Source organism: Buteo buteo, chromosome 22, assembly GCF_964188355.1.
Source record: "Buteo buteo chromosome 22, bButBut1.hap1.1, whole genome shotgun sequence".
NCBI lineage: Eukaryota > Metazoa > Chordata > Aves > Accipitriformes > Accipitridae > Buteo > Buteo buteo.
In genome coordinates, this window is record NC_134192.1 from 1,238,963 (window position 1) to 1,261,461 (window position 22,499).

Below are 22,499 nucleotides of genomic sequence, written 5' to 3' on the forward strand. Positions count from 1 at the left end.
GCATGGTGCTGCATTGCTGGTTGCTGCTGGATTGTACCGTGACTTAATTCAGAAGTAGTTCCTTCATTCTGATAATTTAAGTGACTCTTAACATCAGCCTTGAAACTGAATTGTGTTTCGAGGACACTAGTTGACTGTACAAGAAGATTGCTGTTTTCCTGGGGGTCTCCAAAGGGGACTGGAGCCGCCCTTTGTCTCCAGCAGAACAGAAAGACCCATTCATCCCTCTGTCACATGCAGAAACATGACCGTCCCAGAATAGGACTGCAGGATGCCTCCCCAGTGGGGTCAGGAGGAGAGGTGGCATGTGGACTCGTGTGTTCCGGGAAGAGAGCTAAGGAAAAGCTGCAGCCCTCCAAAGAGGCCAGAGGGTTAAAGGAGGCATCGACCAATATGCCATGACTTCTGCCCTAGGCGGAGACGAGCTATTCGAGGTGTGTATTTCCTGATGGTCCTGGGGAGTGTAAGTGTGCAGGGGGGCAGACTCGCTTCGGGAACGGTGGGAGGTCACCTCCTGATCCCCTTCAAAGACACCAGCCAGTAATGGACTTGTTCGCTCCCACCCTGCCCAGACCGAAGGCTCAGCCTCAGTGTCACAGGCATCCACCAAGGTGCTTCACTGAGGTCCAGAGTTAACTTTGGGACACATGCTTGCAAGTTGGAGACATCTATGAGCATTAGTGACCAAAACAGGGGGGTGGTAGCTGGCTGCCCCCAAAACAAGGCCAGAGAAGGGCTATACCCACCCGGCCCAGCCCACTAGCGGGCTTGGCCGTACATTTCCATCCTCAGAGGCTCATGTGGTCTGCCACACGCTAAGACGAGATGGGCAAGGAAGACTGAAACTGGAGAAGAGAAAGCAAAATGGCCAAGTCTAATCACTGCATGGCAATGTCAGCAAAGATGGTGAGAAACAGGATCCTCAAGCAGACTCCATAAGCAGCCTTCTCCCCCCAAAAAAGCATAAAGCGACAGTTACAAATAAAACATTCAACTTAAAAATACAAATAAAACAAGAAAACCAGATCCCTCAACACCTGTCCATCACCTGTGTTGCTTCTGGCACCTGAGCTGGTTAGACCAAAGTGCTGTTGGGGACATGTCTGTCCATGTGCTATCACATCTCTATCTACAGACATGTGCCAAGACTTGAGAAGCCACAGAGAGATGGGAGGGTGACAGATCCCTAAAACAGGCTCTCTAATTTGGGATGCTTAGTAGGATGAAGAGAGAGGAGTCTGAATGGAGGTTTTGTTCTCCACCCTTCTGAGTGAGGAGTCGTCTCTGATAAACAGGGGTACGCAGTAAATAAAGACATCTTTTCTGTGGATTATCCACAGCTCTGATTCATCAGATCTTCAAGAATCATGGAAATGATCTAGTGGAGAAACACAGATAATTTGCTTTCACTCAAAGAAGGAAGAAATTTCCCAAACAACCAATATAAATTGTTTCCACCCTATTTATAAATCTTCACCACTGAGAAAAGCTAGGCTGGTCAAATTCTCATTGGCATCTTTGGTCAAATCTCAAGATGAGAGGGAGTCCAATCCATTCTTGTGTCTGGATCCACTCAGAAAAAAGGCTGTCACAGCATATACATGTAACAGTATTTTATTGTGAACTTCTGCAGTTTTCCATAAGTAGCTGAGATCCTGCACAAATTCACTCATGATTCCCATGAAAAGGGCTGAAAATGGATAGCCACAAATTTGAATGTGTTGGAGTCAATTCTAAACCAAGGCAAATGTAGCACCTCTTCTATCACATTACCAGGCAAACGCCAGCAATAACACTAGAAAGTTTTCCCTGCTGAGAGCTGTCTCAATTGTCATGGTCTGATCTTCATTACCTCTTGAAATTAGAAGTCCTTTATTAATTTCAAGATCTGTTCCTCCCTGATTCAGTTCTACTTATGCTTCAGCACTAAGTTATTTTTGTTCTTTTCTCTGTTCCTAAAGGACACTTGATCAATCTCTTCTGTCTTCCCACTTTACCTAGTTTAAAGACTAAGGAGATCCATATCAAGACGAGGACAAAGTTTCTCAGATCTCAGAGAAGAGATTCACTTGCACATTCCACATTAACGAGGATTTTTTTTGTCTGTGCCTCCAAGGTATCTTTGAAAAATTTCATCTTACAGGTTGGATAGGATCCCCACCTTTTGCTGTGAGGTGGTTTGTTGAGGTTGCAGTCAAATCAGGAGTCCTCGGGGTTGGGCACAGCACAGATGGGCTGAGCTGATTTGAGGAGTCTCTGCAGGGAGAGTTCAGGAATTAGCATTGATTTTATGAACTCTCTGAATCTTGACATCTAACTCCCTAATCCTCTGCTGATAAGGCAGGAAGCGGCCACCGCACGCAGACGTTATTGCAGCCTGGCTGGATCTTCTCCCTGGAGAACAACAAACTTGTCCCACGAATAATGTGACAAACCAAACCTGAGTTTTTACTGGTTTTTGCTCCTACCCTTACATGCTCCCATCACAGGAGTGTTTGCTGGGGTTATTTCTGGGTGCAGACAGGCACGTACCCCTGCAGCGACCGAGCAGCCAGCTGCCCTCAGCCAGGGCAGGCAGTGGCTGAGCTCCGCTTGCTTTCCCGTTACTGGTGATACTGGTTTGGGTTTGTCCTCTCTGCTGTGCTGCTGGAAAATGCAATGGAAAATGTGTTATCTCAGAGATGTTTGTCCTTTTGAAACATTTGATCAATACCAAGATTAAACCCCCTGGAAAGAAGGAAGGTTGAGTGAAGATGGCACAATCACATAAATCTCGTTTCTTTAAAGAACAGACCAGAAATAAGTATTGTAACCTCAGTCTGACCACTTGTAGTCTGGGAACTGCCAAGATTTGAAAGCTTGGAATTGCCCCAGATGTTGGTCAAAGAAACCAGATGTTTCTCCAGGGTCTTTGGAAGTCACAAACCCCCCCAGGACAAAGGATGCTTGGGCAGCACTGGGAGAAGAAGGGCACGCCTTCTTAACAGAGGGGCTCTTTTTTAGCTGAGGGAGCAGCTGAGAGAAATTTATAGCCATGACACACAGAAAAAGAGAAAGCCCATGATTTTGGAGGCAAGAGTATAAAGCCTGAAGAGATCTCAAAACCAAAGGAAAATCAGCAGGAGAAGTGTGTCCAGATGTTATACCACTGTGTGTTAATCTATCCATTTCTTAAGAAAAGAGTAGTCATAATTTCTTGCAAAACTCTCACTAAGAATGTCAACTATTCTGTGTCATCAGAGTACTAAATGATCAAAGATCTATGAAAACATATTTTAAGATACAGTAACTGAAGACCAACAATGACCAACAGGGCTGAACACAGCTGGAGTCCAACCTACCATTTCCAATAGCAAACAGCAGAAATACCTGTGCTCCAAACACAGCAAATAGGTCCCATAACAATACTGTGTGGTCACCTTCTCAACTGAGAAGCTTACAAGGATCGGAGTAAGACACATTGGGGTCTAAACTCAGCAGCCTCATGATTGTTCAGGAGGAAAAATATTAATTGGGGCTGCAAGGGGGTCTGCAAACCCAGGATGGATCCGGATCTCTCCTGAGTTACACTGCCCGACGCGCTGCTTCCCGGCACGAACGCAGAGTTGGCAGTGAAGCACAGGATTGTTGTTTTCCATGGAAACTGGTTCACTCATAAAGATGTGAGTATTTCTCCCCATGTGCAGGTACGCAGCCAGCCCCAATCTCCCCAGCCTGAGGGTGATGACAGTCATTCACTTGCCTCTGAGTTTTGATGAATCGAAATTATTTGTCAGTTTTGTATTTGTTGTTGTCAAGTCACAGAAGTTTAAGTGGTCTGTAGTCGGTCAGGTAAAATGAGCATGTAGCACAGAAGTCTGTCTCCAGAAGTGGATTGCAGCAGATTTGCTGCAAAAATCCTTCTAAGGGATAATCAAGGACATACCTTTGCGTGACTTTGTTGGGTTTTGAACTTACCAGGTTATTATAAAAAAAAATTTTTTTTTTTAATAACTTACTGCATATGCTCCAAAGTTTAAAACTTTCAACCAAGTGGTAAGAAAAAAGAATAGAGTAGAAAGAAACAAACGTTTTATCTCACATTTTCAATGCCAGGCATACTTAATTGGCAAGTACATTTTGAAGACCAGTAATCAAAAACATAGTAAGAAAAGAGATTAGGTAAGATCATGGCTCGAAGACAAAACAATATACAAATGACATGATACAAGTGAGAAAAGTTCAGAGGTGGACAATAAGGGTGAGCAAGGCTGTGAGATGGCTTCCTACAAGAGATCTACGTTGTTCCTTCCCAGGGGCAGGACTTGGCACTTCCCTCTGTTGAACTTCGCGAGGTTCCTGTCAGCCCATTTCTCCAGCCTGTTGAGGTCCTTGTGGGTGGCAGCACGACCCTCTCGTGTATCAGAGAAAGATGATCTTGTTCCACGTGAGATGCCTTCAGTCTGGGAAGGAGTCTGAACCTGTTCTTTCTGTCCTTGTTTGGGGGCTAAAAGGGCAAAGGGACTCCTGCATCAGAGAGAAGTTGCCTTGACTTAGTACAGTTGCACCATGCCAACATGTTTCTGAGCCATCAAGGACCCCAGAGCAAGATGATTTGGCATTTCTTTTAAATAAACAGCCCGCCACATACCAAATAAATGTCCTGTTCCTGAGAAGAGCCGGGTTCACAGCATGGAGAGGAAAGAAACTTTCCTCTCCAAGCAGATGAGCCAAGGAGGTTGGGAGAGGCTTTGTCCACAGGGAGAGAGACAGGCTGGGCAGCAGCACAAATCACCTACAGGTTCATATGGGTCGGAGAAAGACAGGAGGACTCTCATGAAAGCACTGCTCATGATCTTCTGTTCAAAGGCAGGTGGAGAGCGAGTTTTTGAGCCAGGACCACGTCCGGAGGCCGGACTGGATGCGTGCCTGCGGGGGGAGGCTGGCATGGCCCTACAGCAGCACCGCAGTGTTCTGCCCTGCATCTTGAGCAATCGGACGCTGCTCTTCAGGCAGTTCAGGATGCTCAGAGACCACAGCAAAACAAAAACAGAGCTGGCGTGCGAGAAGGCACCAGTGCGACTTCTTGTAGATGGGAGCATGGTCTGAAACCTGCTCCCAGCCTGCTTCACCTAGACCAGGGCTCGGGGCGGCCGTGTTAAGGGGAAAAGTGAGGCTTGTCCTTCCCCAGCACCTCCGTAAGGACTTCTTATACTCTGTCCTCTCTGCTGGAAGGGAAGCCGCAGGTCCCCTCTGCCTTGCTTGCAGTACTCATCTTGCTCCTGACCGTTTCCTCAACAGCTCCAGGTGGAGCAGGTGGTTTTATACACGCTGTGCAGAGGAGGCTTTGATGTCTCTTCTCCCCAAAGGCGGTCAGGGCTGCAGCTTCCTTCACCAAAGCACAGCCACGGGGCTCCTCCGAGCCCGTCACTACAGCATGCCGAGCAGGCACGTTGCTCTGCGGTCGGCAGCCTTCCCCCAGCTCCCTCCCTCCCCCTCGAGGTTTATTTGTTTATTATTTTCATCTCCTTCGCAGAGCCGTCCTGCGTTTCTCCTGCTTCACCCTCCTCCTACATCCCTGTCCCGCACTTCGCCTATTGGTTGCAGGGGCTGTGCTCAGGGGGAGCCCTGCGATTTTCTATATAACCAACTGCTCCATTCAGAGATCTCAGCAAGTCACGAGAGGGAAGAACCGTTCCCCTGAGCACAAGCCCACAAACAAAAGCAAACTCCAGGATCTACAACGCTGCAGTTCTCCCGGGACCTGCAGGACATGCCCAGCTGCCCGTGCAGCGGGAAGGAGCCGTGAGAGGGAAAGAAAGTGATCCCGGGAGCATCCGAAGTTTGTGATCATGAGGAAGGTAACTTAACTCCAATGGAAAGCTTTGCTGTTCCCTGTGCTAATTTGCAAACAAAATTATTTCTTGCTTTGGGGTGAGTTTTTGCATGTTTTTCAGATCCCCCCACTGGTCCCTGCTCCGGGGGAGGCGTTGAAGGGACCACGGTGGCTGAGCAAGGTCTAACAGGTTGGCAGGGAGAGGGTGCACCAGAAGAAATCCAGCACACCTCTGGGGGGAAGGTCCTTCTGCTTGTGGACCTGGTTGGGTTCAGGTCAGCGAAACAGCTGGGGATGCGGTGTTATCACCTGCCGTTCTCCCTCCTTTCCCCCCAGCCATGGCATTTTTGCTGCAAGAGATGTTAATCCGCAGAGAAGGTCTGTTGTGTGTTTGGCGAGGTTAGTCTGGCAGGCGAGCACAAGCAGAGCTGCTCCTGAAGGCAGCCTGCCCTGCTGCGGGCAGGACAGCAGGCAGGGCGCTGGGGGGAGAGGCTGCCTTGAGATGAGGATGCTGCCTGGGATGTGGTGGGCTCTCAGGCAAGAGGGGTCCCAAGCCCCCCGGCCCCGCACGTGACACCTTTGAGACAGGAGCAGGCTGTGCAGGGTTACGGCAATGGTTTTCAGTCTCGCCTCCTCTCTGGGAATCATTCTCTGACATCCCTGTCATGACTTCAATGGTTTCAGCTGCGACTCGGACTCAGCACAGCGTGAAGGGCATTTCCACTTCCACGTGTCTAAGCTATTTGCTAACAGAAGAGCCCCAGCCAGGCAGGTGGGATGGGGATGGCCCCTTTGGGCACCGAGTCACTTCCCCAGATGATCAGCAACATGAGCAAAGCTCAGAGGATTCTGGGCCAAGTGATGCTGGCTTTGGCTTCACATCTGCTGGGCACTGAACAAGCTTGATGCTCCCGTGCCTCAGTTTCCCCCACAGTTGAGAAAGGGTTATGCTTTCAAGCACTCTGAGATGTGAGAGGCAGCATGGAGGGCAAGAAGTAAATGGGCTGTTGAAGAGGAGAAAACAATGCTTCTCTTTTACTAAATTGCTGGATTTTAAGGCAAGATGGAAGAAAAGTGCCTTTTTTCTTCAGCACTTTGCAGCTGCACTGTGGAGGGGACAGGCAGGATCCAGTGAGCTGTGTCCTGTGATACTTACTCACATGAGCTCTTCTGCCAAATACCCAGGGGCTGAACGGCCACACCAGGCTCTGCAGTCCTGCACTGGGGAGAGCAGATAAGAGCAGCCTGCTGCTGCAGACGGCACAGAACACAACTTTCCAGGGATGCTCTGGTACCTCTCTGCCAGCTGCTAACTTGAAGAGCCACCGTCTTTTTCCAAGCCCTCAGACAGCCCTTAGTGGCAGACACTTGTCTGTGCCATCCAAAACTGCTCCGCATGAGCTGCCCAGACCCTCAAGGATCCCAGGCAGGAATTTGCAGCTGGGTCTGCCCTCTCCTGTGAGCTGCAATCCTGTGGGCATAGCTGGGAGGAGAGGAGGGCACTGGTTGGGGCACCCACCCAGGAGACAGCTGCCCCTGGTGTAGGCTGCGGCAGGACGGAGAGCTGAGCACCTTAGCAAGGGTGCAGGCTAAAGTCCCTGCGCCAAGTTGGAGCAGGGATTTGCACCCAGGTCTCTAATGAGTCAGGTTTGGGCTCCTTCAGGTTGTTTATCTATTCTTTCCCTTCCTTTGTTCCCCCCCTTCCCAACATAGCTGGGTGCCCAGTACTTGGGTAGGAGTCACAGCTGAGAATAACATCCAAACAGGTCAGAGCAAAGTCCACCCTGGTCATCTGTCTCCAGGACAGCAGTTGGAGCAGATGCTTAGGTAAATATCAGGAAGAAGATGGTGTTGGAGAAGTTTCTCTGGTCGCAGGGTCCCAGATTTGGCAATCAGCTGATGAGGGATGTGCTGAGACCAGGGTGGGTACCAGGACTTTCATACCCACCAAGGACCAAGATTGTTCCAGCAAGCAGGTGGGAACATTCCTCTCCTCACAGTGACTGGTGACAACTTTGTGCATCCTCAGCTTTGACCAATGCATCTCCAAAGGGTCTTTTGCAGAAGAAGGCTTCTCCTTGTCTAGGCTCCTCAATAACCAGCTATTCTGGTGCATAGCTTAGTCCCTTCCCATAATATTTTATACTAGATATCCAAGGTGACAAGCTGGCATCCCACCATCCCCTCCTTAGAAAACTAGCTCTGCCTGTGCGGGAAGGACAGTATGGGCTGAGGGTTTCCCCAGTTTTCAGATCACATACACCTGCAGGTATCCCTCAGTGATGGGATACCCACGGACCTCTGAGAGCAGGGTGCTGACAGGCCAGACGTGGGTTGTTTCCCAGCCATCATATGGAGACTCTTCTCTAAATGCTCTTTAAGTCATTGAAAACTGCTCTTTTTTTTTTACAGCCAGAGGCAGGCAGATAACTTCATAGTGCCTGTTCTGGCTCACACCAATGCAGCTTATCTGCAAGATAAGTGTGCAAAGCTGTTTGAGTCTGCACAGATAAAAGGCATAGAGAACGCACAAGATTGCTAAGCACCAGGCATGAATAATTTAGCAGATAGAAGCATGCTTATAACGAGCTGAAAAGAAAAGCAATAGGATCTTTAACTTTCCTGTGGTGAAACCATATCTAAGGTGCTGTTATAAGGATTCAAACTAGAAAAGAAACATCTTTAAAACATGGTTGTTTTAACAGAACTGGAAACTTAACTCTCTAGTTCATGAGGTCTAAACTGTGATTGACGGGATTTGGTTATTTTATTGCCTATATTTGACATGTAACTGGGAATAAATTTTAGGCTTCCTCCTAACACTGCTTGTTTACAGTTTAAAGTACTAAGGACCTGCCCAAAGGACAGAAGAAGGTCAGGAAGGACTAAGCCTGATTTAGATTTTCTGGCAAGAGCAGTAGGGTGAAACTGAGAAAAGGGTAGGTCTGGCTAGGCTGGTTTGTTGGGAAAGAGTCCAACTTCATGCTGATTATGCTTGGAGTCTTCCAAACAAGCAGAAAGGCACAGGCATTTCTACAAAGCCTGGCCTGAGCCCACGACACATGAGGAATGCACAGCTGTATCTAGAGAAGCTCTGGCTGTACCTGGCAGGACTCGTGGTTGGCTTGGCCATGCCTTCCCAGAGTGGGAACAGCATGTTCCCACCACATATGCATTGCCAGTCCTGGGGTCCCCCCTGTCCTGGGCAGGGGGAACTGTGTTACAACCCGGGATTGCGCTGTCTGAATGGTCTTGGGGAGCGGATCCCCGGGGTATAGCTGGTTTGGGCTCAGATCCCAACTCTGCCTGGTGGAGTCAGAGTGGAGACTGAAGTCCCATCTCTAATCCCAGGCAGGCATCCCGATCCCTGCCTAACTGGCTCCTCTGGAGCAGAGCACAGCCCAGGGAAGCCCAAAAAGACTCCTGTTTCTAGTCTAGGCACAGCAATTTTTCCTCCCTTCAAAGCTGTGAACTTCCATAGTTTGAGAAACATTTCTTCACCCACTCTAACCAGGAGACGCAAGATCTGTCCCTGTCTGGGGCACAGACTGGCAGGGCGCTGACATCTTCCACTCCCTCTCTGGGCTCACATCCCACTTGTGGCCAAACCTGATCATCCAGAAGCCCCTTTCACAAATTCACATCATGCCAAGATGGTGCTACAGCCATCCTCAGCTTTCGCATGTGGTTGTGGAACAGCAGCTTAGCTAGTCCTGCCTGAAAGCATTGTCTGAGATTTGCAAAGCAGAACCCACTCTGGTGTTATTTATTAGTAGTGCTTCAGCCTTGGTGAGCTTGAGAGACCTTTTACCGTGCCTAGCAGTCAAAACTGCAAACAGTACAGGGAGATTTATATCCCTGAGTATTGAGTTGAATGGGCACGGTGGATTTGGAAAGGAAGTGGTTCAATTAATGACGATAAGGATGGGGAAGGAGGGGCTGTACTGCTTGCACATAAATTGGAATAAGATGTCAGGTATCAATACGGCATTTCTGGAAAAACCCTTGTAGTATTTTCCCATCATGGTTCCCAGCAAGACTGCGCTGAGTCTTTTCACTCTGCGCTGAAAGATGGCGTGTGGCAGCCCATGTAATCTGCTGAAGAGTGGGATGTTAGTGCAGCTCCAGTTTTCCCATGGCACAAACCAGAAGAAAAGGTCTGCTTGTCCTGTGGACCCCGAGACGGGGTTTGCAGAATCGCTCAGATGTGCAGGCGTCAACAGGGCAGGTGCCCCAAAACTGCTACTTCAAACAGTCAGGAACTAAATGAGAAGTGTGGGGTGGGTATAAAAGAAAAGTCAGATTTGCCATGTGAGCAGCAATACCAAGTTCAGAAGGTGCAATAGCTGATTCAACACACCTGTTTGAGAAAAGGCAGGTGCCCTCATTTGCTGAAATACCACATAAGAGGCATAAGAGACTGTTTGATTTCCTTTTAGTTTGTTTTCTCGAACAGGCATGTTGAATTTTAGCAGCAAAGACTCCCACCCACAGGGGTCAGCTGCTTTGGCCAGATGGGATCTAATCTGGCATTATTTCTGATCACTGTGATGATGGACTTTCTCCAGCAATTCCTTTCATTCAGGCTCTTCTTGTTCCTCCTTTGCTAACCAAGTTGTCTCCCTTGTCCCCTTCTCCACCTGCAGATCCAACCAAGACCCAAGCAAGGACATCCCACGACCATTACGAGGACTTCTGCAGCCAGCTTTGCCATTCAGTCTTCAATGGCGAGAATCCCAGCTCCCACCACCCTAGCCATTTTCCTGACTTGCCTCTTCTCCGGGGCACACAGCCAGACCCCAAGGGCTTTCCAGGAGAGCACCGTCCCCTTGGAAGTGCTTAGCCAGGAGCAGGTTTACGGTCTGGACCAGCCAAGCCTGTTCCAGGATGCCAAGCTGTCAAACCACTCGGAGAGCCTCCCCAGGAGCACCAGCTCCGAGCCACCCTTGCTGCCCGTGTGCGTGAAGCCTGCAGATATCAGACACATCTTCAAGTACATCAACACCATCGTGTCCTGCACCATCTTCATAGTAGGGATCATCGGGAACTCCACGCTCCTGAGGATCATTTACAAGAACAAGTGCATGCGGAATGGGCCAAATGTCCTCATTGCTAGCTTGGCGCTCGGAGACCTTCTCTACATCCTCATTGCTCTGCCCATCAACGTATATAAGGTAGGCTCCATGCGGCACGAGTGCTGCGGCAGCCTGGCGATTGCAGGGATGGAGTCTGCTCCCACCTGCCTCGGTGCCCTGGGGAATATCTATCCTCTGCTCTTTATTGCAGGCTCCTTTTTTGCAAGGGAGAGGGGAAGGGTGTTTCTGCTCTCGAAAGGATGAGGAAAACATAAACAGACAAAAAGCTCAGAGTACATTCCTGGGAAAGCAGAGGTGTTCTCAGTTACAGCTGTGTTATGCACACACACACACACAAGCACACAACCTTCCAGATCTTTTAAATCTCAGCTAAAATCACAAGAAAAGAATCGCTTGCAGTCTCCTGACATTACAACCCGACGTTTATTTCAGCTGAGCAAAAAATTATTGTTCTTGTGCACTGGGGATGCTTCTCCCAGCACAGTTCAGTTAATCAGCCTCAAGCAAGTAACTTTTTTATTCTAGCTAAACGTGAAGACTCGTGCAGCAACAAGGAAGAGGGCTGTATTATAAAACAGGGGCTTCTTTCAGAGACACTTACCCCCTAAACTAGACAGAAGAGGCACAACAAATAATCAGGGGAACCTGAACTCTGCATGGTGCGCTGCAGCAGAGAGGGCAGGGCAGATGCGGGCAGTAGACCCGAGACCCCAGTTAGGAGCAGAAGGTGTGTTAGGACATCTGTGAGATGTGTCTGGGCTATTGCAGCTCTTTCTCGCCCGCTGCTTGAGACACGTGTTGGTGGGCTGGAGCCAGAGCCTTCTCTGAAGGGTTGGAAGGGATGCTGTGGGGTGAAGGACTTGGAGCTCAGCCAGATTTGTTTGTCAAAGGGAAGCTTTAGCCTGAAAAGTGGAAATTGAATGCCAGAGGGGTCCTGGATCAAGCAGGCTGGGCGGCAGGGGGACAAGGCAAAGAAATTCAAAGTAGGAAGAAGGTGCATATAATTTGATAGTGAGAATGACCAGATGTGGCTGGCAGATGGTCTCAAATCACTGTGAATAGACACCCTTCAAGTGAAAATAGATTGAAAACGATAAAGGGGTTTTAGCTCAAAACAAACAGGTTCTCCATGAGCCGGACGATCCCCACTGTTACAAGAATATGGATCCATGCAGAAGGTTTCACTCATGCAAAAAAACAGAGTAGCTTGGGGCCAGCAGCACTGACCCAGGGGAAGGTTACCCCCCTCCATCCACAGAGTACGGCCCATCTCCGCTTTCACCCAACGGGCCCTTTGCTTTGAATAAGGCACAATTTGTTCTGCCTGAGAGGGAAGACACAGTCTGGAGAACGCGGCTGCAACGCCAGCAGCTCTCCCCAGGATCACCTCTACCCTGCACCCCTTGCACAGGCAGAGGCTGTGGAGGCAGCCCAACATGCACCGTCGTTGCCAAGCCCCTCAAAAAGTGGAACAGCGAAGCCCCTCCAATATTTGTCCCCAGTCAAAACCAAGGCAGGGAAGATTTACATTTTAATCCTGCCTTTGCCACATTGATGGGAAATGCACCATCTGGCCAGGGAAAGAGTTTGGGTTGTGCAATGTACATTTAACAAGAACAGTAACAGCAACAGCAAAATGTCTGGCAGACCTGCCTCTGTAGGATCCAAATGCTTCTCCACTTTGCAGGATCTGGGCTGCAGAGTCCATCTGTCATGTTTATATCACCCACAATATTGGGCTGCGGGTTGGTTCCAGCCTGGGTTCCCAAAGGAACAAGACTTATACAACGGGGCTGTGAGGACATGGGTCTGAGACCCCTTCCCTTCAGGATCTGTTTGCCCAATTCTGCCGTCCTGCACAAGTCTGTGTTGTAGGAAGGTCCTGTGTATCATAAAGAAAGGGCCATGTGGGAGCAGATGGAGGCTGTGGGAATGACCTCTCGGAGGAAAGCTGGCAGAGAAACCAGTCACAGGCTCAATACGTAGCTCTGCGTCCTGGTCAGGCACCAACTGGGGTTGCACCGAGCTTTGTGCAGAGTTCATGGCTTAGACCAAAGACCTCATCTACAGGACACGTCCTGTTAACACAGGCTGCTGGCTTGGAGACACACTTGGCTGTCTCTTGGAGCTGCAGCTAGCACAGCTTGCAGCCAGCACAAAGAAAAGTCGAGATACTTTGTCCAGGCTAAGGACAACAGCTTGCGATGGCATTGCCTGCCTTGTAACAGGAAAACTGGGTCAAATCTCCAGGGTTGGGACTCCCTGCTCTGGCCATATCTACACCGACTTTTCCTGACTGATGTTCAGAATTTCCCTTGGCCACCTGAGCAACCCCTCTCTCTTCTGCCCCTGTCTCTTCCAGCCACCTCCTGGAGGAGAAATTTTTGCTTGTTTGAGAAGCCCACGCTGACTACGAGCAACCTGGTCCTGAGAGTAGCCCAGTTCCCTCGTGGTGTGTCTCCCTTAGGACACAGTAACAGATGAGATGGGTGGACAACCCACGTTTGCAGAGCAAAGGAAAGGGTAGGGTTGGTCAGTTGCCTTCACCTGAGACCCTGATTTCCAGGAGAGCTTCTGGATCAATTTGTCTTGCTGCTGAGGCCAAACTAAAGAGCTTGCATTGGGGGGGTTGGTTCTGAGTAGGAGTAACCTCAGGATGGGCTCCAGGTGTCATGGGGATAGAAGGGTTGTGGACCCAGGCTCACCCTCATCCTCACGAGTGAGCGGCCTGGATTTCTCCTGCCTTTGGGACATCTTGTCCCCATTGATACCCTCTGCTGGCCCCAGCTGAGCTTAGGACCACAGTGTATGTGTTCTATAAGGAATCTAAGCGTGGGAGAGGGCCGAGTATGGTAAGGGCTTAAGACTACACGGCTTTGAAAGCCACCTGAAAGCAGCTGTCCTTGCTGCATTTTGGCTGTTTCAGAGAACGACACCCATTTTCCCTCTGAAAGCAACCCAAAGCCCATTGTGGCATTTAGGATTCAGATCCATCCGAAACCACCCACAGTGCAGATTCGGAACCAGGTGTCTGGATCCCTCCATCTAGGTGACAACTCATCTCACAACGAGCCCTTTGGGAAACGAATGGTTCCCAGTCCAACACAAAATACCGGAGGGCACACGCTGCGTAATCCCAGCAGAGGTAACCTCAGAGTGCTTTCAGCTGTTCTTTGTGGGCTTCTCACACCTTGTGGGTAACCAGCTGCTATTACGGGAAGCCGGACATGCTTTCCCGAAGCAGCCTGTTAACGCTGCGGTTCTTCCCCAGCTCTTGGCAAAGGACTGGCCCTTTGGTGTGCAGGTGTGCAAGCTGGTCCCCTTCATCCAGAAGGCCTCAGTGGGCATCACGGTCCTCAGCCTTTGTGCTCTCAGCATCGACAGGTAAGAAACAACTTCTACAGCTGCACTGCCCAGCCTGACCCGTATTTGACTACAGCATGTCCCTTCACTGTAACCAAAAGGCACACTGCAGGGCGGCTTGGTCCCAGGCCAAATTCAGAGACGGGGAGAGGGTGCTGTCACGTAGAACTGAAATCCAACAGGATCTGACTCCAGCGACGGGGTTTAAATCCTGCTGGAAAAGGTTGAGGGGAGGATCGTGATGTGCTGGAACAACTGCTGGGGTGGTGGGGAAGGGTGACACCTCCCCAGTGGCAAGTAGACATCAGCCAAGGATAGCTACCATCACATTCATCCGTTGAGCCCCTGTTTCTGATCTTTCCCATTCCACTGAAGGGGAAGTTTCGGGGTGGAGGAGGAAGGCGTGAGGGAAAGAGCCTTTGGGGACAACTCTAATCTGCATCTTCTTGGCCCATTCCCGATGGTTGCTTTTTTCACTCGAATCTGCTCTTGTTGCATTCCCACACGTTGGGCAGGTACCGAGCAGTGGCGTCCTGGAGTCGGATCCAAGGGATAGGAATCCCCATGTGGAAGGCAGTGGAGGTGATGCTGATCTGGGCAGTGGCCATTGTGCTTGCAGTCCCTGAAGCTATAGCCTTTGACATGGTGGAGCTCAGCTACTGGGAACAACACCTGTGGGTGTGCATGCTCGCCTCCGAACAGAAATCCAGCTTCATGATGGTATGTGCTCTGTCCCACCCCAGCTGCAGTGCGAGGGAGAGGGAGACATGGGCAACGAGGGCATCCTCCCTCCTTGATTAGATGCTTCTGTAGATGGCTGCTTCTAGCCATCAGGGTGAACGCAGGGAGAGCAGTATCAGGCAAAACACAGAATAGCTGGCATTGTAGTGACATGGGGCAGACTTGCTTTGAACGTGGTGCCAGAAAACAGGGAGCTGGTCCTCAAGCTGTGTCATGTCTTCACCATCCACATCAGAAGGTCATGAAACATCTTGAGAAGCTTCAGAACCTGCTACACTGTCCCAGCAGGCCGAAGAGCATCCCCACAACCGGTCTGCATGGGTAACCTTTATCACAGGGTCAGCTAAGGGTGAGCAAGGGAATGAAGACCCTTACAAAGCATCAGAACTTATCCCACCGTGTCTACCAAATAAGCTCCTTGCAACCGTTTCTTGCACAAGAGTGCTGAACTGGACTGGCAGCCAGATGTAAACCAGCCTTTACTTCTTTAGGTTAAACATGTGCACCAGCCTTGGGGGAAGATAACCCCATGTGCGCTTAGCACAGGGGCTGTCACACTTTCACACATCAGACGTGTCTGACTCAGGCCAGCGTCGGAGTCAGGGACTGGGTCAGTTCATGCCCCAGCTACCTGCCCCCCCTTCCCCAGTTCCCAGTTGCTCTTTCTTTTGCATGCAGTTCTATCGCGATGTGAAGGACTGGTGGCTTTTTGGCTTCTACTTCTGCCTCCCCTTGGTATGCACTGGCATCTTCTACACCCTCATGTCATGCGAGATGTTGAGCAAGAGAAATGGCATGAGAATTGCTCTGAATGACCACATGAAACGGGTAAGAAAACCAGGAAGGCAGAAAGTCTGGTATTTCCCAAACAGGAGGGAGTGCTGTTGAAGGGGAGAATAGGTGCCTGTCCCTGTAAAGGACACGTATGACTGACATAGCCTCACAGTGGTCAACGGATATTGGCACACTGATGCAGATGCATGGATTGAACCAGGGAGATGGGTCTCCAGCTCTACAATCTCCAGTCTCAGGGACAACCCAAACCACTAGCCTTATGGCCATGGACCAGCCTGATTTTCAGTTACTTGCGGTCATTTATCCCTGGCTGTGCTGTGCCGTGCCAGCCCAGATCACAGCAAACCGGACCAAACGCTGAATGTGGCATATCACAGACAAGGGGTGCAGGGAAAAGAATGGTTTACTTTCCCCTCCCACACTTTGCAGAATGATCCCTTGAGGCAGACCAGCTGGTTGTCACAATAAAATAGTGTGGAGAGTGGACGGATGAGGCCCCCATGTCCCAGGGAGTATCACCCCAGCAAAGTTACCAGGAGCACTGGTGGGAAGGGGCGTGAAGGAGTCTCATCCATATTGTGCTGCTGGTACAATACCCCTTTCTGCGGCCTCAGAGTCCTCCTCATGATGCAGTATTTGGGACCTGCAGGTTGTGCTTTGGACTCAAAAAGGGTGCCCAGCCATCATCAGATTACAGAAATTCCTTGAAGGGCCCTTGCTCAGCACGAGGAGATGGTGCTTTGCTCCACCAGCTCGCCAATGCTCAGCCAGACCATCCCTTCTCTCCTGCCCACCTTCTCTTCGCAGCGCCGGGAGGTGGCCAAGACCGTGTTCTGCCTGGTGGTGATTTTCGCACTCTGCTGGCTGCCGCTCCACCTCAGCCGCATCCTCAAAAAGACCATCTATGACCAGACGGACCCCAACAGATGCGAACTGCTCAGGTAGGGGCATCGGCAGGAGGGGACCGTGCTGGGAGAGGCTCTGCTGGGCTCATTGCAGGCTGGTGGAGTTGCCTTCCAAACACCTGGTTTCAACAGCTCCTTTCTAGATGGCATTGCTCTCCCAATAGGCACAGAGGAAGGGTGTGGGGGACCATAAGAAGAGAAGAAATTAAATTTTGAGGTATATCTATAAATCTATGGGTTAAAGAGGTCTCCTGGGCAGAGAAACATTCCCTGCAGGGCTAAAGGGACTGCAGCACCTCTCAGGGCTGTGCGCGCTTTCTCCCACTTGGCAGGTGCCTGTCTTCCCCTCTCCTCTTTACCTATCATGCCAAAATCCAGTTCAGGCCAGACACTGCTACTGTGCTTGAGTTTGAGAACATCAGGGTCACCAGGGGAAGTCAGATCTCATGCTTTTGGTTTCCTCAGGAAATGATCCCCGCAAGAAAAATTGTTGTGCAATTGCCCAACTGCAGGAGGGACTGCTTTGTGCTCACCTCTATGGTCTCAGTCGCTGGCCCTCCATGGAAGCAGGTTCCCAGGCCAGGCAGTTGGCAGGCATTTTGGAAAACCTCCCTCAGTTCTCCATGAGCTTCCAACACGTCCACCCTCTTCTCTCCCCTCCTGCCTCAGTTTCCTCCTAGTGATGGATTACTTCGGGATCAACATGGCCTCCCTCAACTCCTGCATCAACCCTGTGGCTCTCTACTTCGTCAGCAGGAAATTCAAGAACTGCTTCCAGGTAGGGTTGACCCCTCCAGAGCTCCCGGCTACGGTGACTGTTCCCAGACGCCGGTCCCAGGGGCACAAGCCCCCACGGACCAGGCACGGTGCAGCCAGAGGCACCTCCACGGCAGCGGACCTCTGTGCTTATGAGACAAAGGGAAAGCTGCAGAGTGGTTTGGCAAACGCACCCAGTAAGCAGCAGCAGAGACAGGGCTGGACCTTGCAGCTCCTGGCTCCAAGACAAATGCCCCATCAGGGACAGGCTGGGGCTGCCGGCAGCCCACAGGATTCCCCTCTTTGCTTATATAATGATCATATGTCTCCTCCCAAATTTTCCCCCTGCTTAGGTGCCTCTCTTCCCAGCTTCAAGTACGCTAGAGCTCTCTGCCCTGCTATGGGGAGACTTTTGCCAGTGCAGGACCTACCACAAGCCAAAAAAAAGTCCTTGTCGTTCTGGATCAGAAGCATCTCCACAAACATTAGACCAGGGACTGGGGCTGCTTTAAACTTCAAGCCCAAGTTATTTGGAGATAATTTGGGGAAGCAGTGGAGCCCTGAGAAAGGAAGGGAATGGGATGGGATGGGATGGGATGGGATGGGATGGGATGGGATGGGATGGGATGGGATGGGATGGGAGTTACCTCCCAGGTGCTGTGGCAAAAAGAAGAGTTGAGCCCACCTAAGCATTACCCATATTTTCTGTCCCCCAAGGACAAGAAAACACAACTGCAAAAGGTACCCTAGATTTTAGTATCTTCATTTCCAATCCACACCAGCCCTATCTTGGAAAACCTGCTCCCAGCAGATCTGCAGGACAGCAAGGCTCAGCAGTGCAGGCTGCGATTCCCAGCCTGGCACTGTGCAGGTTGACTTGCCAAGGGAATAATTCCTCCTCTTTTACCCTGTAGCCCACGCTTGTAACCTCTCCCTCCACCCTCTTGTCTCCTCGCAGTCCTGCCTGTGCTGCTGGTGCCAGAGACCAGCTCTGAGCATCACGCCGACAGACGACAAGGGCTCTGTTGGGAAGTGGAAAGCCAACGGGCAGGAGCTCGGGCTAGACCGGAGCAGCTCCCGCTTGAGTAACAAGTACAGCTCTTCCTAAAGCCATGCCACCCGCGGGGCCGAGAGGAGAAGGCACTGTGCCAAGGCGGCAGGACCTCTCCATTTCTCTCGCACAGCCGTCTCCTGGCTGGGCCTGAATCGTTTTTGCCTTCATGTCGTAACCCGCCTGGAAGGAGCTGCAGCATTTCACGGACCCCTGGGACTAGCTCTGAACACAGCCTCTGAACCGCGCCGATCCCTCCTCTGATGCGAGATGCCTCTGGAGGAGGGGAAAGGCATTCAGATCCTTATAGGATTTTTCATTTCCTCACAGGAAAACCAAGTGACTTACGGCCGTTTGTCTCGGGTGGAAACGTGGGCTGGGGAAATGTGTGTGAAAATGGAAGGAAGGTTGAGACGTGGTCACTTTGAGATGGATGTGGGTTGAGGAGGAGAGGGAGAGGACCACGAGTGACAATTTCCAGCTGAAAAAGCCAAAGAAAAGCTTTGGTAACATCCCTTATCATCTCCCTCTGTTGCTGGGACAGTTTGTCCCTGGGCAGAGAGCCAGGATAAGGTCCAGGCACCATGTATGTCTGGTAGACCATCAATGGCACGAAATCTCCTCCTGCTCATGGTAGGGAGAGATGGGCAGCAACTCGGCTTCATTGTGTGACCAACCTGACCTGGGGACCCCTAAAGCCCCCTTCCTCTTCACCTTTTCCTGGAAAATCTGTCCCAGGCTCCCCACCCAGGGATGATGTTCACCCCACCTGTGTATGGCACAACGAAGTGATCGTATGTGACTGCATGGCTTAGGGGACCAGATATCTTGGCAGAAGCTAGTGGCAGCATCCAGCCAAACCATCAGCTCCAGCTTCCCCCTCCCCAGGGACAGGGGAGCTCCTGGCTAGCTGGGCACCGTTGCTAGCCCAAGGGGCCATCCTTCCAGGGAAGAGTTTGTAAGCCCAGGAAAGGCAGAGATGGCTCAAATCCACATGGGCCTGGGACCAAGGAACCATCCCTCCCCTTCCCAACCCCCTGCGTAACCTGGAAGCAGCTAATTCTCTGCCTGACATAGGATGCAAGGGAGAGGATCCAGGAGACTTGCCCTTCCAGAAAATCATCCAGCCTTGATCCATGGTCTTCAGCAGCTGGAAAGTCCACAGCCTCCTGCAGCCACTGGCTCCAGGGAGGGGGATCACCTGCAAGACCACAGCTCTGAAGGGAAAAAAGGGATGCCCTGCATTTGATGCCTGTAGTTCGTCTTCCCCCTGCCAACAAAGGCTGAGCTCCAACGGGGCAGCGGGGCTGGGCCCCAATGTGTCTTGGCCGCAGCACCATGACACCAAGGTTCACGCCATTTGTAAGGGGGACAGAGATGCTCATCCTCATAGTCAAACTGAGGTGGAAAAGGCAACAGGGAAGGTCTGATCTCAGCTGAAAGAGCGGCTGGAGCTAACCGAAATACGGCAAAGAGCTTTCACAAATTTGCTATTTAAAATCATTAATCCCCGAGTGCTTTTCCAGCATGTTTTTCTAAAAAATCATGCTTGCATCTCTTGCCAAAACTTTAAGAAAACCTATACGAGAAAGTTTTAGTTACCAAGTTTTTGATGACTTTTCTGTTGTGTTTTTCTTCTCTCTTTTACCTCTCTCTCTTTCTTTCTTCTTTCCCCTTTTTGTCTTGTCATGGAAAAAAATGGAGAGAAGAAAAAGGGAGAAGAGAAAAGACCTGCAAATAAAGCAAAACATTTTCCAGGTGTTGGGTTTTTTTAGCTTAGCTTTTACTGAAATGCAAATGTTTTACAAACAAATCACATTTCTGAAAGACAAAGGGGTTTCAACGAAAACAGAAAGACTGAGGAATATCTAGACTAGCATGTTTTTTATAAACTTACCTACCCACTAGAGTAGATTTGTCTGTATCAATTTTGCAGTGCTGCTGCTGTGCTCTGCCATAGAGCTGGCTGCACTTTGTTGGTGGACAAATGAAGTCAATGGAGAAAACTGATAAAGACTGAAATGTTCCAGCACAGACATCTTAATAGAAGGATATTTTTTAATGACAGTGCTTATAAAAAGAATCTGAATTCTATGTATTTCTGTATTTGTCCACACTTACAGGCAAATGGATTCTGTGACTTCAAATCAACACCTCATACCACTCCAAGGACGTAGCAGTGGGTAAGCCAGTGGCACATCAAGCGTAATGCAATGTCTCACTCACATTCTGCCCTACTCCAAATTGCGGCAAATTCAGTTCGAGACAGCCCAGCTCCCTGGCAGTCTCCTGCCAGGATGAGGCCAGTCCTCTGCGACACACCAAGGCCTGCCCTGCCAGGTTGCAAGCAGCCGCTGTGGAGTGATTTCCTTCACGTTAACATCTCCACCACTGCATCTCTGTTGGTGCTCCCTAAAATTCAGGCACTCACCCGAGCTCTGGGTCTAACGTGCTCAGGAGGTGCCAGGGCAGCTGCGCAGTGGTGGTGGCTGGAAGGGAGGGTGGGAAGAGACAGGTGGGATGTGCTGACCTTTCCATCTGCTGCCACGTGCATCGCTGGGGTTTTCCACTAATTACAAACCTCTCTTCACTTCAAGCAAGGGTCTGCTTGTTGGGCCACACCATGGGGAGGCCCATGGAGGTGTCAGATCACTTGTCAGGGAAAGAAGTCCCATAACAGGCAGTATTTAGGATGCTAGCAGCTAACTGGGATGCTCTGACCCTATGGCTACAGTTTCCCTCCCACTCACCTGAAACGGCTCGTGCTTTGGTCATGGGTTGAGCCAACACCTTTCTCTCTTGGGGTCCTCATTGCATTGCACAGGCCTGGAGCGTAGCCCTGGCTCGTAGGGACCCCACCGTCAGAGTCACATAGATGAGAAACACCGTGTAAGCAGGGAGTGACTTGCTTGCTGGGGGCTGATTTGGGTCAGTGCCCTTATAGCCTGGACAACCTGGAGAAGGCTGACAACTCTAGCAAGCACAGGATGCCGTGGGTCAGATCTGGAGATCTTTCAGATAAAGCTGGTAAGTCTGGGTCTCAGGAGGTAATTTGAGGCCAACAGGTGCACGGAGCAGGACCAGCTTCAGCCCCAAATCAGCACCGGAGACAAGCTGAGGATGAGCACGCACACATGCAAGGAACGCGGCTTCCTCTGTCCTGTCCACCTCTGCCCTCCTGGCACATATGTTGCCCCTTGCTAACCCAGGTGCCACTTTTCAGGTGGTTTGTTCCAACCTGACCCTGAAACACCAGTCACAGGGCTGCCCTTAATTAAAAAGAAATAATGCCAAATGAATGGAGTTGTCAGAAGACAGGATCCCTTAGGCAGAGAGTCAGGAGAAGCAGCTTTCTTTAGAAACAAGATTGTTCCAGACCCAGGAGGGACGTGGACACCAGCTCAGTGTATCAGGACATGGGGGAGGGAGGTACTGTTCTCTAGAGGACTGAAATACTTTGGGGACACAGAAGCCAGCTAAAGTGTACTCAGTGCCTCAGAGAAGCAGGAAAGAACATCAAGGTCTTGGTGTCTTCCTGGTAGAGGAGCCACAAGCACCAGAAAGGTGAAATAGCAAAGAAAGAAAGAAAGAAGCTTAGAAGTTTAAAGCTATAGACCTGTCCCTGGCTATTGCCGCCCTCCTTGCTGCAAAATAAAGTTGGTCCCAACTGGTAAAAGTCAGCCTTATCATGTTAAAACAAGAGCAAAGCATGCAGTCGTCCAGTTTAGTCCCTGCCAGCAGCTGAGCAAGGGTTGTTCTGTCTTTTACTCGCACAATGCATGGGAACTAGCATATTTAAATGCACAGCTCCCATTCATTTCAGTGAAGATTGAAGCATCTTGACAATTTCCCAGTAGTGACCTTTGGTAATGCCATGAGGAGCAGCATCCCAAACACTGAAGAGCCATCATGCTCTCCTAAGGACAGGCAGAACAGCCAGGACCTGCTAATATTCACAAGACAGATACCAATTACAG

The 22,499-nt window shown here is 50.4% G+C and overlaps 1 protein-coding gene across 2 annotated transcripts; it reads left to right on the plus strand.

Moving 5' to 3' along the window:
* Positions 1-5,547: 5,547 nt before the first annotated feature.
* LOC142043211 (endothelin receptor type B-like) lies at positions 5,548-22,386 on the plus strand. 2 transcript variants are annotated; one of them, XM_075054105.1, is made up of 8 exons: positions 5,548-5,840; positions 10,462-10,989; positions 14,183-14,295; positions 14,790-14,994; positions 15,694-15,843; positions 16,618-16,751; positions 17,385-17,493; positions 18,430-22,386. In XM_075054105.1, the coding sequence occupies exons 1-8, from the start codon at positions 5,832-5,834 to the stop codon at positions 18,577-18,579; spliced, it is 1,398 nt and encodes a 465-aa protein (XP_074910206.1). In that variant the 5' UTR covers positions 5,548-5,831; the 3' UTR covers positions 18,580-22,386. The 2 variants fall into 2 exon arrangements, with proteins under 2 accessions (XP_074910206.1, XP_074910207.1); XM_075054106.1 differs by lacking the exon at positions 18,430-22,386 and having other exon boundaries at positions 17,181-17,475.
* Positions 22,387-22,499: the final 113 nt, after the last annotated feature.

Bases quoted from the DNA above. Each gene is read 5' to 3' on its own strand.
- LOC142043211 (XM_075054105.1), top strand. The intron at 14,296-14,789 runs GTAAGAAACAAC...CACGTTGGGCAG, and splicing joins TGTGCTCTCAGCATCGACAG to GTACCGAGCAGTGGCGTCCT. The intron at 14,995-15,693 runs GTATGTGCTCTG...TTTTGCATGCAG, and splicing joins AGAAATCCAGCTTCATGATG to TTCTATCGCGATGTGAAGGA.